Genomic DNA, 19,009 nt, shown 5'->3' on the forward strand with positions numbered 1-19,009 from the left:
TGTCGATTGTAAAGACACATGAAAGGGGAAGAAAAAGAATAACACAAAGAGTAATTTTAATAAGATATATTTTTAAAAAAATAATATATGAGGTATAATCAAGTGAAAAAATAAAAAGTGAATGACAGAAAATATGTAAAATAAAACAATAATACCAAGTATACTCAAATGCTTTGATAGAAAAATATAAAACTTAACTGCAAAAAAATGGATTCAGATAGATGCTTCACGTTAAGTTCCTGAAGGGTAACAACACTTTGAGGTAAAGAACTTCTGAACTTTGGTTAAGTTGGAAGCATTTCAAAACTAAAATTGGAAACAATCATAAACCTTAAAGTAATAGGCACTTATGGCAGCTTCTTAGATTATACAAAAGCAGAAAACATCCTCTGAGTCCAATAATAATTATAACACTTAAAAATAACTCGGTGGTTTTGAAAATTAATACTTTACAAAAGAGAGGAACTTGAATTAATTTAGAAAAAATTAAGTAATGAGGTAACATTTGAAGCAAACAAGAGATGGAAACCAATTAAGCTGCAAATAAATCTGGTCCACAAAAATTCATAGCGTTATCTAGTCAAAATAGTTGTAAAGTATTTATTTGTCGTTATATACTTTTTTCAAAGGAGATGGAGATGGAAAACGGTGAAAGAGACTTCATTTTAAGGGCACTTAAGGATTAGCTATTTAAAGTTGTTGAAAAAAATCGATTAACGCTGCTAAAATAAAAGTAAAATAACTGATAATTAATTGCTTTCAACTTACAAAGATTATATAAAGGTGATAATAGAAACTTATGGCAATACTCTTACTAATAATAAGCCGTAACTAATTTATCCAAAATAAGAATGAGGGAAAATCTACATAGAATTCCAATTGGTGTTGAAAAAAGTTGACAGCAAAAAAGGCTCCAAAATAAAAATTTTAATGAAAAGAATAAAGGAGTGGGTATGGAAAGAGTTATTTATTTTTGATACGGTCATTGAGATAACGAAAAACCAACATGGAGAAAAATGAGGAGGAAGAAAAAAGTTAACATTTTAGAAGATCAGCAAATAAGATACAGAGCTGAAAAAAAGAAAAAAAAGAGAGAAAAAAATGGAAAATGAAACACTGAACTTGACAGATGAAAAGGCAGCAGGAATCTCATAAACAAAAAACAGTACAAAAGAACTTTGAAGTACGAATGAGGCACAAATTGAGGAAGAAAAGGAAAGAAACGATCTTTCAAAAATAAAACTACTCTTCAAGACTGCTGCTTTTGACAGAAATGTAACAATCTCTATACTCTGTCTAATTTAGAGATGGATAATAAACAATTACAACAGAAAGGGGAAAAACAAAACATACTCCTACATAAATTCAGGGTTCATGACAGCTTTTAAAAACATGATCACAGACTTTTCAAGAGTTCAAATTAGTAAACTTGATATGTGCAATGGATCGTTCTAGAACTTTTGAAAAAAAATTTCAACTGCATTCAAAGAAAATTACGGAGGATCCAAAGAATGCATTAAAAATAGAGGGGAACCCTTCTTATCCCTTTGTTCCGTGTTCCTTGTATGAAAAGAAGCCAATGTATAATGTAAGGAAGATGTTCTTTGACATTTTAAAAGATTTCATGGCACAGGACAAACTAAACAATTACAAAAAAATTGGCTGGGTGGGTTGGATTCAAGGTCCAAAAAAAGCATTTGTGCAAATTTCTGAAACTCAAAAATTTTGAGGGATTTGAAAATTCGCAAAAAAATCAAGGATTTTTTAAGACGTTACAAACTCTGTTATTCAAGGTTGTATAATCATCAGCAAGTAATGAGTCAGTTGCGCTAGTTACAGACTTGTGTTTTGATATTTTACTGGAGAGTTGCAAAAAATAATAAGATCTGTCCAAACGCCAAATTTCTAAATCCTTCATTAATGGAGATTTCACCCATAAAAATACACAGCGTATGCATCAATCAGTAATACTTTCAATTGCACTGGTTCTGGAGTTAATTACAGCTGAAACCAAGATTGAATAAACCATGGGATGCACAACCGAGGTGGATGACATTATTCACTCTGTTTTTTAAAGAGTATAACTTGGTTCATTGGTTGTAGAAACTTAAAGTTTGGAAAAACCTTGCTTTTTTCTGCTAATTTGTAGGCTTGAACCATCAAAACGATTCTGTGACTAGCACAACTGACCCATTGATGTATGTACTTTTATAATTGTGTGATATTTCATAAAACATGAGAAAATTTGAAAAGGAAAATTTTAGGACAAGTTGGTTTGATCTAAGACTTAGGAGTAAATATCACAGAGATTTCAGGATAAAATCATGAGTTCCTTCTCCAAATTAAGAATGGACTCCAATGATGAGCCTACATAATCTTTTAATCTGCCTCTTGTACCCACCCACTCTCGGAGGGTGTTAAGATTTTCCCTCATCGATTTTGATGATTGGACAATTAGTTCTTTGTAAATTTGATGGAGGCTTTCCAAAACATGTTCACAATAGATTTGAGTTTCATCAGTTAATGCAAAAGTAGGAGTGTCTTCTGAATTATCTGGAGCCAAAAGTTTCAAGAGCTTTCTAGTCATTGTACCAGAAAAATCTAAATACCCTGATCGAATGAGGACATCATATATTTTCTCGGAGACATTGTCATCGACAGGAAAAATTGAATTTGTGAAACATTTTGGATAAAGACGCCCAACGAATTTTGTTAGGCACTGCACCTCACTGGATGACTTGAACTGACACTCTCCGGAAAATAATTTGACAATAGTTAGTAACTTCTGCTCTCTCTCACATACTAAGCTACTAACCGGTAACTGGGTTTCCCCATTGATGTCATGAAGATGAACTAATAGATTATTATGGTTGAGTTTCTTATAACATTTAATCTTAATTTGAGCGGCTTCTTGCCCAGATAATAAGATAAGTCTGGTGGTTCCTCCGCGGCGATGAATAAAGATCACATCGACAGGGCGTAAATAATTATCAAGCAACTCTTTTCCTTTGACCTCTACACTCTGAACAAAATTACGAGTCATGTAAATATCAGAGTGCCAAAGTATATTTTTCATGTCAGCAGGCATTTGAACGTATTTTTTTATGAAATGAATGGGTTCAATATAACCCTCCCTTCGTGCTAGCGCTACAAAATCTCGTCTAAAAATTAGGTTCACATTCCAATCAAGTTCCGTATAAAAGCTTCGACTTCCCACTTTAATTGAAAATTCCTGTTCTTCGATAATTTCAACCTCCACTTCTTTTTCTTCATCATTGTCAAGAGAATCTAGTACGCGGCCAGTTTGAAGGTAACTGACAACTTCTTTGCAGATTTTATCCAACTCTTCTCTAAAGATTCTCTTGTCTGATGGATTGGTTAATTTTTTGTAAAAGTCTGTATTGCACAACTGTTTGATTCGTAATTCCTTCTCAATCTCTTGATAAAATGCTCTTACTCGTCCGGCCACTAGATAGTACAAACAATCAGCTAAATCCTGATCTTCAGGTGTAACGGCGTAAAACTCCTCCAATGAAAATCGTTCTTTATCTTTACAGTACTTCACCAAACTGTCGAGTTTCTCTGGTGCCTCTTTCAGCCAAATCTCTGCTTTCTTCAAAAACTGAAAATTTATCTTTCTCACAGTAACAGGAAACAAATCTGAACTAATGAGGTCTATCGTGTTTTGCGTCACCCATTTGATAACCTCGTAACTATTAATCTTTGCTTTTTCCACTGAACTATTTCGTGCAATTGCTAAAGTTGTAGCTTCTGTGCCCCACAAAGAAACTGATTGTTTTACTGCCAGGTGTCGCAACCGCATAGCTGCTTGCATTAGCTTGTCTTTTTGCATTCCCATACCCACCGTTAGTATGGCATGACAATTCAAAGGGAGTTTTATATCTGTGCCACGGGTGTGGATATCATCAAGGTAGGCAAAAAGACTTTGTTCATCAAGGAAACAATCTTGTAGTGGCATACTCTTGTTATTACGAGTTAAAACAGTCAAACTATTTCCTTCATCACTGAAATAAAGAACTCCTAGAATATTCACAGGTAGTCTTTCCAGTAAAAATAAAGCTGTTTCATAGTTGGAGAGTCCTGTTACCAGAGCGCCAGCATCAATGAGAGCATGACAGTGAGACTGTTTCGAAACGTAGGTACATAGCTGCTCTAATAATGTGTTCGTATCTTCAACCTGAAGAGAGTGATAAGAACTATTGCGTTCTTGAGTTAACACAGACAACAATTTTCCATTGGTGCCTTCTTGAGTTGCTGATCGCAGGGACTTAATCTGAAAGGGCATTGTCAGTTTTCTATCGTCCGTTCCAGAAAAACCTAATGCTGCATTGTAACCGACCAGAGAGTGTGCATTGGCACTGATTTTATACAGGTACTGCATTGCATCTAGCATAAAAACAAACTGGTTCAAATAAAATAAAATTGCAGGAGGGTTGCAAGATAAAAACTCGTGTACTTTATTGAGGCACTGTTCGTCTGATAGGTCTAAATGTTTGAGAGATGTTAACATTCGCGGAGGAAATGAATCCGTTAAAGGTTCAATCCATGTTCGACTCGCTTCTGCCCATGCCTGTAGATGGGAATCTGCTACCTGATGGCTGAATTCATCTTTCAATCGCAAAAATGTTTCTTTCAGCTGCTGTTCATTCAGCCCTTGATAAAGGTAACTGATGATAGTAAATCCCAACATGACATCTGGGTGACTAAATTCAGATCGAGGGGACGGAGCGTCTTTGCCAAAAAAAGGGATTGCGATTGATTTCATTCTGTGACCTTCAAGCTGTTGATTAAGATTCAAACCATATTGAACCCTGTACTTTGCATTAAACACATGAAATAAAATCCCATGGGATAGCCAGCCTTTTGCTATTAGAATTTTATCTTTTAATTGTCCTTTGTCAGCTATAAAATGAAGTAATTTCTTTTCTGCATCAGAGGAAAGTTCTGCTGCTACATACTGTCGTAATGTACATGTTTCATCTTCAATCACACTTTCGTCTGCCTTTACATTGTATTTTCGAAGGCTTGATACAATGTTTGTGAAGTATTTCTCAATAAGTATAGGTTTTATGTATTTTTCATAATACGGTTCATTTAATAATTGTATGAATGGGACACCACCTCGTGGACTGTAATTTAAATTAAGCACTGTGAATCCATCAACTTTTCCTTGAGAGATAATGTCACGCACTTCAAGATCACAGAAAATGGCCTGAATGAAAAATTGGGGAATTTCCCAGCGTAGCTCTTCACCAGCAAACACAAATTTGTCACCTACTGAGTAATTAAGTTCTGTGCCATGTTTTAAAATTTCGTCCGACTCGTCTAACAAATCCATGATTGGTAGTTCATCAATTTTGTTAAGTAAAGATAACTTTTTACTGCTATCTTCATACCCGAGAGTTGAATTATACAATAGCTCACGATATGCAGCCTTTAAACAGCTCCACTCCCGAAATGTCGGGTCATTGATAGTTTCTTTAAATTGAGCAAATTTTTTTGATCCTTGTCCAGAAGGTGGCACTTTTAGAATCCCATCTTTTGAGTTGAGGTACTTTTCTTTCTGTAAGCAGACACGTAGGCACTCATCTTGTTTTTTCAACAAATTCTCCTTTTCAGCGCTCTCCAAATCCTTGTATTCTTCAATTTTGCAGGGAACTCTTCTACGATAAGTCTCCCAATTAAAGACACCTGTCGCCCCTATCTGCTCCTGATTCTCAAGCATCAATTCCCTCAATTTCAACTGTAAACATAGGTGGAATTCTGGAGTGACAAGGAGAATATGCCTGTCTTTCTGGCACTTCTCAAGAACTTCAAGAATTAATTTCAAATTTTGTGGAGATACATCCGTGTCTCTTTGAAAGGGCAAAGTATAAACATGTTTTTTAATCAAACCTGAAAAACGCTGGCGCAAAAAGTTTTTCATTGTGGCTAGCAGGGCTGACAGGACATTTATCCGGAGTATTTGTTCCCCATTTGCAAGATTACTGCAAAGTAGTGGGAGGATGACTGATGATTTTCCCTCACCCATATTGAGTTGATACATTGCCTTTTCTTTCCCTTTCAGCATTGATTCGATGAGCTCACACTGATTCTCACGTACAATGATCTCATTTTCGAATTGGAACAAAAACCAGTGAGGATAGCGAAAGGAAGCTGGATTTATATGTTCTTTCAAGCTACTGACCAGACTCTGCAAAATAGAAAATTGTTCAACTTCACTTCCAGATTTTTTGGACTGCTCTATGAGCGCCAAATCGCGATTGATTTTTGAAGCCTGAATTTCTAAGCTCACATAGAGTAACAATTTCTGAATAATATAGTCATGCTTATCAAAACAATCTGGATTGTAGGTAGCAAGTTTGTGCGGTTCTACTAACAACTGTAGTACATCTCCTTTGTGATAATGCAACACTTGCCCAGTATGCCAACGCAAAGCAAAATAGTTGTCAGATTCACTATTTGGTCGTTGTTTCAATTGCTCAGAAATAATTCCCCAAATTATCTGTGCTCTTTGGCAAATTTCCTGGTGTTTCATTTGCAATGTATTTTCCAGTTTACCTTGACATTGTGGATTGAGCCAAGAATAACTGAGCTGGGTCTCATTATGGTATATCATCCAACTTGCTTTCAGTTCCTTGCAGAATTGGTACTGATATTCATTTGCTGGCTTAGCCAGTTGCGCATCAAACAAAAATTCTGTATTTGGAAGTGACAGTGGGTTGCTTACAAAATATTCATTCAAATCGATGAGCGGCTCATGAGGAATGGTCCATTTTTCCCAGTTGACTGGTTGCGCGATGGATGTGGCGAATTTCTCTGCTGAAAATCTCACTGTTACTGAGTTGCCAGTGAAAGGAGCTATGCTCCATCCCATTGAAGATTTATATTTAAGCCGATCACAAAGTGAAAGAACTCTTTCAAAGAACTGATACATAGAATCGTTATATGCAGCCTCTAGATAAAGTGTTCTGACTTTAAGCAGTTTTGTAGCATCTCTAAAAGTAACATCTTTTTCATAAGTTAGTTGGAAGTTCATTGGATTTTCAGGAAACCTTTTTGGTCTTGACTGACTGTCTAAATCGGATCTTGAAAAGTTATGCCAAATCACTGAATTTTCTTCATTATGCTGTATTTGTGCTTCTCTTCGGTCATCTTGTTCTTCTCTCCTAGTCTCATAAATTTTTGTTGGTTTCCAGCAGAATTCTCCAAAATTATCCATCAGATCATTTCTGGTGACCCATCGCTTAGACAGATCTACATATTCTGCGCCTACGCCAAACCAAGGGGGCGGATCAGGAAAGAAGATTGGGTTTTCTACCACAAGAAGGAGGACTCGAGCTAACATCATCACTAGTTTCTTTGGAAATCGATCATAATTAATTTTTGCCCTGAACACCATATGATGCAATAGATAAAGATATTTTTCTATGGTGATGGCAAGCTTCTTGGCGCATTTTGCAAGCTTATAGAGCGTGATAAAATTGTCTAAACCAAATATATTGAGTAAAATCCTGTGAAAACCTGATGAAAAATCTACTTCATCTTGCTTAGTAATGAAATTGAACTCTGTAATGTTTGTTGTAAAAAGGTGTACGAAGGAAGTTTTGACCATGGACTCTTTGTCGAACAACATCCCGTAGTGATCTTTGTAGGATTTATTGGACTCCACTGATACATCTATCCATGGCTTCTGATTAAAGTAAAGTTGTTTGTATTCTTGAAATAAATCAGGGCATCTCCTCATGATTGTTTCCTCTTCTTCAAAGCTGAGTCTGACAGTCAAAGAAATCGTTGACTTGTGCTGTATATATTGTGAGATCAAATACGGAAGGTATTCATCACATTTTCTCAGTAATGCATAACTTGTATCTTTGCTCTCAATACTTGGCTTGTCCATGTACAAAAATGCAAGTTGTACACTACTACTCAACAAAGATATGACTTTCAGGTATAGTGCAATTCGATGGGGGTGAAAATCTCGCATCCTTACAGGATCAATAAATTGGGCGATGATATCCAGTTCAACTTCATCAAAAGGTTGATCTTTCCAGCAGGCCTCTAAGTTTTCTCTTGACAAATGATATGAATTAATATTGGATGCATCATGATCATCTAAAGAAGCGCAACAATAATACAGTAAAGCTAAATAAAGTTGAGCACGCGTATGATGACATTTCAACAGGCCTGTTTTTTGATCAAAATCATAAACAAAATATGCTGGAGTCTGGACCTCTTCAAGGTTGGTGAATACTGTCTTATCCCAGAACTCATCACTGGGAAACACTTGGCGGTGAGGAATGACCACTTTGATTTTTCGTGATGTTGAGTTGGGTTCTTTTTTTTCTAATATCAAATAATTAGAAAAACCATACAGAGAGTTAATACTCTGTAATTTAGCAATATAATAGCCATGAATCTGTTGACAGTAAAATTTACCTTCTTTCATATAAAAATGTAAACCGAGGCGAGGAAAATGTAAGGACTGAAACTGAACTAAACCATCAGGAAATGTTTGAGCTATCACTTCAATCCAACAAGAAAGTTCAAACCCCTCAAGGCAATCTTTGAAGGTGGAGTTTTTAAAATTTTCCCATGGAACAACAAACCCGCTCTCTTCTGGAGAAAACAAGAAATTCTTCTCCAAATCCCATTGGTACATTACCTGACGATTTTTATCTTTCACAAGTAGTAATTTCTGATCATCAACTAGCCAATGTGAAAATGATTGTTCACTATCAGGCGACCGTAGAATGAAAGCAGGGTAACAACGACCGCCAAATAATTCCTCTGCAGGGATAAATCGTTGATAACTACCTTTGATGAATTCTTCAATCAGCAAAGTATCTTTGGTATGAGTTAGCCTTGTCTTTGGCGAATGATCAACAGAATGATAGCAAGGCAACTTATTTCCGTCTATTTTTCGAGTGCCAGGCATTACTGCAAAATTAGCCTGGCTTAAATAATCTTTGAAAATCTTGTGATTTAAAATACTGTTTGGTAACCCTACAATAGGCCTATTTTGGTAATAAATGGTGCCAAGAAGTGGCTTAACTGTATATTCTTCACAGGAAAATAATGACCTGGACTCATCCATTAGCCATTTATTTTTTTTGTTCCAATGAGGAATAACACTTGCGAGTATATCATTGAGGAGGTTCTCATTCCGTTTCAGATAATTTTGGATTCTCGAACACCATATGAAACTTGAAAAATACATTTTAAGTAATACATCATTATCCAGTCTTGAACCCTCCGCTTCATACTTCTGTATCGCTATCAAAGCTTTCAATACTGTTGGCGTTTCTAATTCTAGTAATTCAGGTTTAACTTGTACACTGATAATTAGGTATGCATTTAGATGTAGCAAAGTGGAATCACTTAAGTGGCTTGGAGGCTGTACTATGAACTTTTTTAAAAGGTAATATATTTCTGTTAAATGCTTTATAAATTCATCTTTGAATTCTACTGGATAGAATGATAACAATCCCAAACTAATTTCGAGAATATTACCAAGTGCTTGATGTTGAGTCAATCGATGTTGCATCACAAGTGCTTTCTCAATGAATAGTAAGCCAAGTTGATGAATTAAAGCCGGATTTTCATTTGCTGTCCATTGCAATAAGCTGCAGGTCCCGGCTTCTGTATTCCGAAGGGCGCTGATTTCAAACAGAGTTTGCTTGATCAAAATGCAGTCTTCCTCACAGCAAACATCCAGTTGTAGCTCTTTGAGGGCAATAAATAAACGCTCTATTTTCAGCAGAGGGACACTCTGCAGAAACCCTAACTGCAAGTAGCGAATGCGGTCCATTGTACACGGTTTCAAGTTTTGACTTGCGATTATCTCATTTTCTGAGCGATGACAGCTACTGATGGATGCCGGCTCCCCATCTTCATTCTCAATGACTTCATCTTCCATGAGATGATCATGAGGGGTGAATACATTTTCTTCGTTGATGATTAGTCGTTGATATGGACCTTTCAGGCAATAGCTTGTAATCAGATTCGTATCAGGTTTGGTGCTTACAGTTTTAGAATCAATTTTAAAGTGGACAATTGAGCGCCAATACTCTGTTCTTCCTACAACCCATTTTGGTGCATTATAGAATGTAGAATTTTTGAAATGCCACCCTACTTTGATTTGCTTATTATTTTTCCAAGATGGAATCTTTATCAGAGAAACTTTGGCAAAATAGGCTATCTTTAATAGTAAGTGATAAATAGTGGGCAAATATTCATCAGTGTATGCAAGTTTTTGCCATTTTCTGTTGTATTTCTCAAAACCTAGATGGCTATTATCATTAATAAATTGAAAATATTTTTGCAGATCTGTTTGAAGTAAGAGATAAGCAAATTCCACATCCGTGTTCTCTGTCTCAGCATTGTTACTGATTTCAAAGGAGAAGAGAGATTTGTAAAACTTACTGTGAGAAAATAACGATTTTTGGCCTTCTTTTTGTGTAAAAAAAGATTTAAGAGAAAGTAAGACTTTAAGCCATGCTGCATTGGGAATTACAAGGTGAGGTATGATATCGATCAGGGAAATTGTGTCACTTATAGCAACACTTAAATTGTAGTTTTTTAATAAATCCATTATTCGCTGGTCTCGTAAGTTTAGGGCAGCTACTGATGCATAGACAAAGAATTGAATTATCACATTCTTTGCAAACAAATTAGGTTGGTAAGGCAAATTTGATAGAAAATGATCCAATAATTTTCCTTGACAATTGTGGAAAGCTTCAGCAAGATCTATTAACATTTTTGCTAAAAAAGTATCATCGCTACAGAATGGAGAGCCTTCTGATGCTTGTAAAATATCAGTGTTTGCAAGATAATCAATAAAGAACATTTCGATGCCAAAACTAAGTAAAGCTACATCAACTAAGTCATTTGAATTAATCAAAACTTCCACAAAACTGTTCTTGAATTTTTTCAAATAAGCAATTATGTTATCATCTTTGCTAGGTTTCACAAATTTTGGTTCAACTTTCAAAACTGGCAAACTAAGACATTGCGAAGTAAGAACATGTTTCTTCAAATTTGGCGCACAAAAGCTAAGCGATGAATCACAAATTTCACTCAAATGCAATTTTTGACTTGCCAGTAATTCTTGGCTGTGACATGTTTCCTTCATGAATTCTTTGATTTCATCGATCAACTTCAATGAGTGAAATTTTTGCTTCTCACTACCATGATCAAATGCTTGCTGTGCTGATTCGCGGCAAATTTCTTGCAGTAGAAAATGACTTAACTGAGTCCCACAATTTTGATGAGATGAAAATGTTTTTTCAACTAGAGATATCTTGAAGCCTGTAAGTAATGTTTGGTGGACAGTGCGATAGGCTTCACCAATAAAGTGCTGCAGAAGATAACCAAATGCCTGTTCAATCACTTGCCATGTATGAACAAATGAAATAGGTGAAAATGGAATGAAATTTTCATCATGATGAGATTGAAAAGTTGTCTCCCCATTCAAAAACACCAAAAGGCATTCGTACAATGATACTTCCTTATAGTACGTATCATCTGGCAGGCTCACTCCAGGTTTGATGGCTTTCAAACCCACCAGTAAGAACAAAAAGTCCTCCGTTATATTAGCGGGGTCTATCTTGTTGATTTCAAAAACTGATCTAACGTTCTGACCGGTAAGACTTCCACAATGTTGGTGGTAAGCACTACCAGGATTCACATGAATCCAATCAATACAATTATCTTTATAATCTCTCTTCAAAATGGCAATGTTTGCGTGATCATGAGATCCTGTAATCTCATTCATAATTTTGTGACTGTGAGATGTTGATATTAAACCACTTGGAATTATTGTGCAATCTTTAAAATTTTGGATTCTTTGGAGAAAATACCGGGCTACTTTTCTTGCTTTTTCCTCTGGACACTTGTGATTTCTAATCCAATAAATATTGCTCAGATCACTTGACCACAGTTCCAGTAACTTGCAGATAGCAGATATTTGACTTCGAATAGGACCATACAAATCCTCTGTCCCAGACTTTGACAATTCACTGCGCAAATAAGAGCTGAGCAGGTCAACTAACAACTGTTCACGGTTACCTGTCTCTAAAAAAGAAGCATTTTTAAAATTTAAAAAAGAACCTCCAAACACTGAGGTAATAGCTGGCAAAATTCTTTTTAATTCCTCCTCCATGTTCCGTTTTGTAAAGAGATCTTACCTTAGTTACAGCTTTAAGGTATTTAAGATACAGTTTGATTTTACATCAATGAAAAAGTTCTATAAGAAATTTCTTTTCTCATGATGAATACTTATGATTACTTGGGGGTGATGTAAATATTTGAAACAGTCCAGGGCTTTCCTTCGTTTGGATGCAAACCATTTCATTGCAGATTGAACGACAGCCTGAGGTCATCCGTATCAGGAAACTATTCAGCTATCTGAAAAAAGTCAGACAAAAGTTGATGTAGGGAGAAGGATTCTAGTAGTTGAAATATTTGATACCGATCAGTTTCTCTGCAAGTAATGCAGAATATTTGCACTGATTTAATACATCCAAAAAGTGCATACACTAATTTATTAAAAGGTTGTCGCTTAGTTTCTTGGTTTTAATACTGTTACAAGGTACTAATGGTGCCGAAAAATCTGAAATATGATTGACTAAATGAATAGGATGTTCATTGGAGTATCAGTATGGTTTGTAGATCAGTGATTTTTTAAATAACAAACCTCTAAGAGTCATCCAAGAAAGTAAGTTAAGTAAGTTTCCAAGTTTTATAACTTTAAAATTAAGCCGGAAATAGATCAACTTGATTAAAAGTTACATGTCAGATACACTCTCAGCTTTGAAAACAGACTAAAAATTGGAACTCTCTCGTTATTGATGCACTGGAGGAAAGAAAAGAAATCTTATAATTTCTTCGGTTGAAAGCAAGAGTGCCATAAGTAAAAGTGTTGATATCACTTTGTGAAATTTGAAAAACTATATGTGAAATTGGATAAAAGTGTTGAATTTGAGTATTGTGGTTTTCATATTTTCAGCTTTAATTGGGTTTACCATACCTCATTCTAAAAATAGTACATTTGGAAGACCTGTTGTTACCAATTTTGGAGGTTTCAGTTTGATCCACTGGCATGTCGAGGTGTGGGCACTTGAAGACAGGGTGCAGTCTCAAGAAAATTGGGATTTCTTTTATATTCTTGACTGCCGGTCAAAATCTTTAGATTTTTTTCAAAAATTAGAGAATTACGGAGGAAAACTGACAAAAATGGTATGACTTCATAATAATTGTGTGTGTGTGTTAGTATTTTCAATTTTGGCCTAACAAAACCTTCTGTTACAAGGAAACCAACCAACATTCATCCCTTTTAATTTGGGAGTCATGTTAGAACTGTGAAGCCCGACCATTGCTCCTTGACTTGTTCCGGCTCAGAATTTCAATAAAGTGCTTAATTCTGACAATCTCTTGGAAATTTTGCATACAAAGTGGACTATATGTTATTTTCTTGTGTACTCTCCAAGTTTGTATCCAGTTATTATTGAATCTCTCAAGATATTCAAGATATCCATGAAGATTTCACCTCTGCCCTGTTTTCCGTTTTGCCAAAACCGCAATGGCAATTAAGACTGATATGACTTTCTTAGTGAACTTATCACAGGAGTGATAATGAACTGGAATAATTTGATCGTGATTATGACTGTTGATTGGCCTTGTGGAGCAGCAAATGGTAGAAAAAGACACAACAAAAAAAATGAGACTGGTGGGGACGGAAAGGAATACAAGGATCTAAAGGACATTGACATATGACTTGACAAGGATAACAGACACTTCCACGCAAATTAGACTCGTGGACATGGACTCTGGAATTCTGACCATCATATTTGACCAATTAATTAAAATTGACCAAATTTTTAAAGTTCACTATGTTGTACTTTTACCAGAGTAAGTTTTTACTCAGTTTAAAAAAGTTTTTCCCCAAAGAGATTTTTTCATTAAAGCTAATAATGACATTCTGAGAGAAAAATTCTATATCACTCATTAGAGATATCCGGAATATGTAAAATACTTTCAATTTACTCTCTAGTGATTCTGAAATAGGGAACATGCTTAAACGCAGGATCCATGCCGTGTTTTATTACATTGCATGACATTTCTTTGCAAACTAAAAAAAAAAATCCCTTTAAATTTTAGGGCGATTGTAACTTACTATTTGACATTGATACTGAAAGAAAATAGAGCATGACAATGATATGATTTTTGTGTAATAGAGCAGTGTGTATGAGGGGTAAATGCAAAATCTAGAATGGAGTTCCAGTGTGCTTGTTTTGAACAGTAGAACAGGACTTCAAGCTTGAATTTCTGAAAGCCTCTGATCTGTAGATTTGCAGGCTGTGATCGTTTTTTCGATTTTCTCAAATTTTCTTACTTTTATCGACGGGTGAAGATTAGCTGGGCTCAAATTTTCTCCGATGAATTCAGACTAAAATCCAAATTTTGGGACATTAACTTTGAGAGAACCACCGGACCGATTTGCATGGTTTTTTTTTTTAAATGAAAGCTCCTGATCTGTAGATTTGCAGGCTGTACTTGTTTTTTCGATTTTCTCAAATTTTCTTACTTTTATCGAAGAGTAAAGTTCAGCTGTTTCGTCCGGCCGCTACCTGCTTGACCGTCCCTTGGTACCCCCCCCCCCCCCTCTAAGGTCTCAGGCACCCCTCCCGCCACGTTCTTTCGGTTATCTCCGTTTTTTTTCGTATAGCTCTCCCCCACCAACCTCAAAGAAAGAGGTTTGGGTCGCATCGTCGTTCGTCACTCGCCACCCACATTCCTTTGCAATCCCTCGGCTGCTTCGCCTCACAACTTCTTGACAGCCTGGCATCTTATTCTCTGCGGCTTGACTGACCCTGACTTATTGACTGCAGTATTGCGTATTGCTAACAACACATATTGTTGCAGACATTTTATTCATAATTATTAAATAGATTCAACTAATTGCTCAGATTCCAATTAAGCTACTGCACCACCATTGCTAGCTGTGGAGAGCGCCCGTAGGGCGCCCGGAGCAGCTAGTAATTTTATAAAGCTAACAATAGATAAATAAATAAATAAATATAAAATTGGTTACCTGTATTTGGATACTTAGCTTACCTAGTTTAGGTATCCAGGCTGTTGCTTCCATTCTGTAATTATTACATACTGCTCCTGAACAGGTTTCGGCTGTGTGGAAAAGATTCTTGATAAGAAGGGGTAGCAGGAAAAATCCAAGGCTGAAAAGGCAGACGAGAGGTGCAAATCTTCAAAGAGGGTCACTCTTCCCACCTGTAAAAATCAACAAGAGTTTGGAATTTCTGTCAGAATAGCAGGATGCAGCCTTTTCCAAGGCTTTGGCTCCTTTTGCTCATCACCTCTGCTAGCAATGATCCACCCTTCTGCATCCCCAAGAATATGGACGTAGAATGGAAAGTTGGTCGAATTGAGATTTTACATTCAAGCATGGCCCTAGGATTCCTAACGTGCCTAATTGAAGCACTGGGTAGGTACAAAAAAGGCACTCTTCCGTCGCAGGGTCTCAGAATCTGAATCTCCTTTTTGTTTCGTCTATCATGATCAAAGAAAATGAATATAATTTAATGAAACTTCTACTCAATAGTCTTCAGGATTTGTTGATTATCGGAGATAAAAATTGAGTGTAGAAAATTTGCCCAACAGCTTCTTCTCTAAAATATCGATTAGGCGTGGAGATCCTGAGACACCTCGACTGAGAGGTGCCCTTTCTGCACCGGATCACCCAACATGGGCACAACACGGAGGGCAACTGAAGGCGTTTTCAAGGAGCATGCTGAGCTGCTCACTAGGTCGCTTGGTGTGCAGCATGACAAAGCACCGAACGAGCCCTCCACTAAAGCGCTCCTTATTGTCACTGTAGAGCATGATTAGCAGAGGACTTGTCAAGCGGTTTGAAGAGAAGCTTAGCATGCTGTCTGATTGTGCCTTGACGAAACCAACCAAGAACATAACTCCATTCCTCCCTGGTCTTGTCTTGTTCAGTTGACGAACACAAAATATCAACAATTGGAATGATGCAGATTACCGTAGACTTGAGGCAGATGGTTTCTAAGAGTGTTCGGATTTTCGAGACATGAAACGCATCGTCAAGGACAGCAACAACCTGGCAGCGACTAATGGCATGTGAGCCCCCAATCACATTCCAGGCAAGCTGTTGGATTGAATGTCGGATGAAGGTGGATACCGCAGACTTACATGAGAGGGATACCTGAATCATGTGGCGTGTGTCTATCTGGCAAGTTTAAAAAGAGTAAATACTTACTAGGGGCTACGTTTCTTATCACGTGAAGATGGGGTGCCAGAGATGACATAGTAGGCGTAAATGACGATTAAGATCCGACGAGCGAATGATTAAAAATCTGACGAATGATAGAAGAAGATTCATTTTAACATTGCACACTTGATTTTTTAATAACTAATAACATGATACTTACATTAAAGTAGTACGAGTTGGGATCACGAGGAATGTTTTGCTGATTTTGCACAACTCAACAAGCGGACATGCGGCGCAGATAAGAACAAACGGTAAGAATGATAAATGATAATGATAATGATGATAACATCAACAATCAACATCTCTTCTAAAATGCAGTGCCGCCGGTTTGTTTACAATCAAAAGGAAAAAGCTGATTGGCTGAGTACTTTTGGCGGTTAAATCGCGGTGGGAAATACAAAAACTGGCGGGAAAATTTAAATTGACGGACATGACAACGAAGGTGCGCTTCATGTGCACTTATTTAGAGGTAGCTACCGCTAACTTGATAAAAGGCTCAGCAAAACAAGTAACTCAGCGGGAATCGTACAAAACTTTGTGAGATGATTCTATGGGTTATCCTGAACCCAAATCTGCCTGAGTTTAGGTAAAAACCATAAGTAATCGACGTTGCCATTTTTCTAATTCGTATAACCTTTAAGTAAAAATCCATAACTATCGCAAAAAAATCAGTTATAGTATAAATACCCAAAAAGCGCAAGAAATTGCGAATGATCGATGGTAGAGTGAGTAATATTAATTTTAGCCCATTGTTGCCACATTTCGGCCATTTTTAAAATTTTCATATCTCTAATAATATATATGTTACCGCTTGAGAGTAGGTGCTTGTAGTTGGCTGGGATTGGATAGAAATCTTTTGAGATTATTTCTCGTTTGATTCCGCACCAACAATGTATTTTACCATTCTCAGAAGCTGGCAAGCTGTCTTTTCTGAAAAATGACGATTTTAAGGTGTTGCAGCACGCCCGACAAATTCCCGTGCGTTTTGCCACTATGTATTCAAGTGCAGCACCTTAAAAATTTTCGAAGCCTAAAAATTCGAAGAGTCAATTCATGTTTTGCGAATTTTTGAAACCCTGACACGAATTTATGGAATTTCATTGAGGCGGAGTTGCCAGTTTTCAAAAAAATCCACAACCGCATCAATGAATTCACTCTTAAATCGATGGATCGTATTTTTTTCATTTTATTTTGTTGCATACATATGAGCGTTGTGACTATTTTTTTTCCTTCTTTTTGTGCAAAAGTCGTGGATTTTAAAGGTTACAACTTACAAAAATAGCAACATCGATTACCTGTGATTTTCCTCCTAAACCCAGATAGATATTTAGGCTCAGGATGACTCACAGAGTCGAGTCACAAAGTTTGGTAGGTGTAATCTCCGCTAGGTTACTTTAGGGGCGTTTAAAATAACCTGTTTTTTGTTCTATTTTAGGTACATTGTTAAGTTATTAAGTACTTCCACTATTTATGGGAGCCCGGGGCAACTCTGTGGTGGGGTTCGGGGTCCCCTTTTGTAAATCTTACCGTGGGGGCATCCCCCGTAAATTCGGCGTTGGCTCATGCATATCTTTTCAAAAGTGCTTTATTGACGTGAATTAATAACTGACTTTTACTTAAGAGTAATCCGTAGAGCCAACAAGATGTCCCCAGCTGTAGATGAATTTAAATAATTGGTAAACATTGTGTGCCTATTCACACGGTCACTTGAATGTGAAGGATGCTCTGAACTGGATGCTCTGAGCTTTGTTCTTGAACTATGGTATTCAAGGTGATTATAAATGTATTTTAATATCGTATGAGGTTTCTCTTTTTGAGCCTCAGCTAGCAAGCTGCTTACACTGAAAATATCAGTGCCTTTTCCGAGCCAATGGCACAGAATTTAAATATTTTATTGTATCTGTGTTGTACAGGGTGTTCGAAAAGTCCCCTCCCCCCCCCCCTCTAACTTTTGACCTAATTGAGGTAGAGATTTGAAACTTGGAGGGTGTTCCTAGATCAAAGGGAGCTACTTTTTGACCCCCCCCCCCAAAATTTTGGGGGGCCCCATTTTGGGGGGGGGTTACGGACCCTAGCTTTTAATTTTCAAATGGGAAGACCCCCTTTGTGATACCTCGTTCGAAAGAGCATAAAAAAAGAAAATTTTTCGCGCAAACCGGAAGTCATTATCTCAAACCGTTTCAAAATGGCGGCCGGTCAAAGTTCCAAATGGCCGCAAATTGGCACCTGTGCTATTTGCACATGGATTTGCTTGAAACTCGGTATCTGGAGGTATTTTGGCACGAGAAAAACGAATTTGACGTTAGATTTTCAAAAAAACCCTAATTTTTCAAAATGGCGACCGGTTTAGGCTCAAAGTGGCCGAAAATTTGACAAACTCGATTTTTTTGCCAATGGATGTTCTAAGAATGGTCCATTTTGCAATTTTTCCGTGTAATTGCTGGATTTTTTCATCATGAGAGGCTCCTGAAGGAAGGCAAGCTACATACTGGGCAAAATGACAACAGAAGTGGTCTCACACTGTTTGCTATGTGGGCTGCGGGTGGAGCTGTGAATTACCTACAATGAAGCCCTTCGAGTAAGCCGCAGGCGAATAGTTAATGCATGTATTTTATCAGTTTGTCAACTTATAAAGAGGAAGTTTTACGTTTTTAGAAAAAAAATTCAATAATTTGAATT

At 36.8% G+C, this 19,009-nt stretch overlaps 1 protein-coding gene across 2 annotated transcripts; it reads right to left on the bottom strand.

The window, feature by feature from the left end:
• Positions 1-51: 51 nt before the first annotated feature.
• On the bottom strand, positions 52-16,643 carry LOC109039065 (uncharacterized). Of its 2 annotated transcripts, none has more exons than XM_019054399.2 (3): positions 16,491-16,643; positions 15,139-15,309; positions 52-12,429 (listed from the first exon to the last, which is right to left on the bottom strand). In XM_019054399.2, the coding sequence occupies exon 3, from the start codon at positions 12,182-12,184 to the stop codon at positions 2,312-2,314; it is 9,873 nt and encodes a 3,290-aa protein (XP_018909944.2). In that variant the 5' UTR covers positions 12,185-12,429; positions 15,139-15,309; positions 16,491-16,643; the 3' UTR covers positions 52-2,311. The 2 variants fall into 2 exon arrangements, with proteins under 2 accessions (XP_018909944.2, XP_018909952.2); XM_019054407.2 differs by having other exon boundaries at positions 16,319-16,562.
• Positions 16,644-19,009: the final 2,366 nt, after the last annotated feature.

The sequence above is a fragment of the Bemisia tabaci genome, chromosome 1 (genome assembly GCF_918797505.1).
Source record: "Bemisia tabaci chromosome 1, PGI_BMITA_v3".
NCBI classification, from domain to species: domain Eukaryota; kingdom Metazoa; phylum Arthropoda; class Insecta; order Hemiptera; family Aleyrodidae; genus Bemisia; species Bemisia tabaci.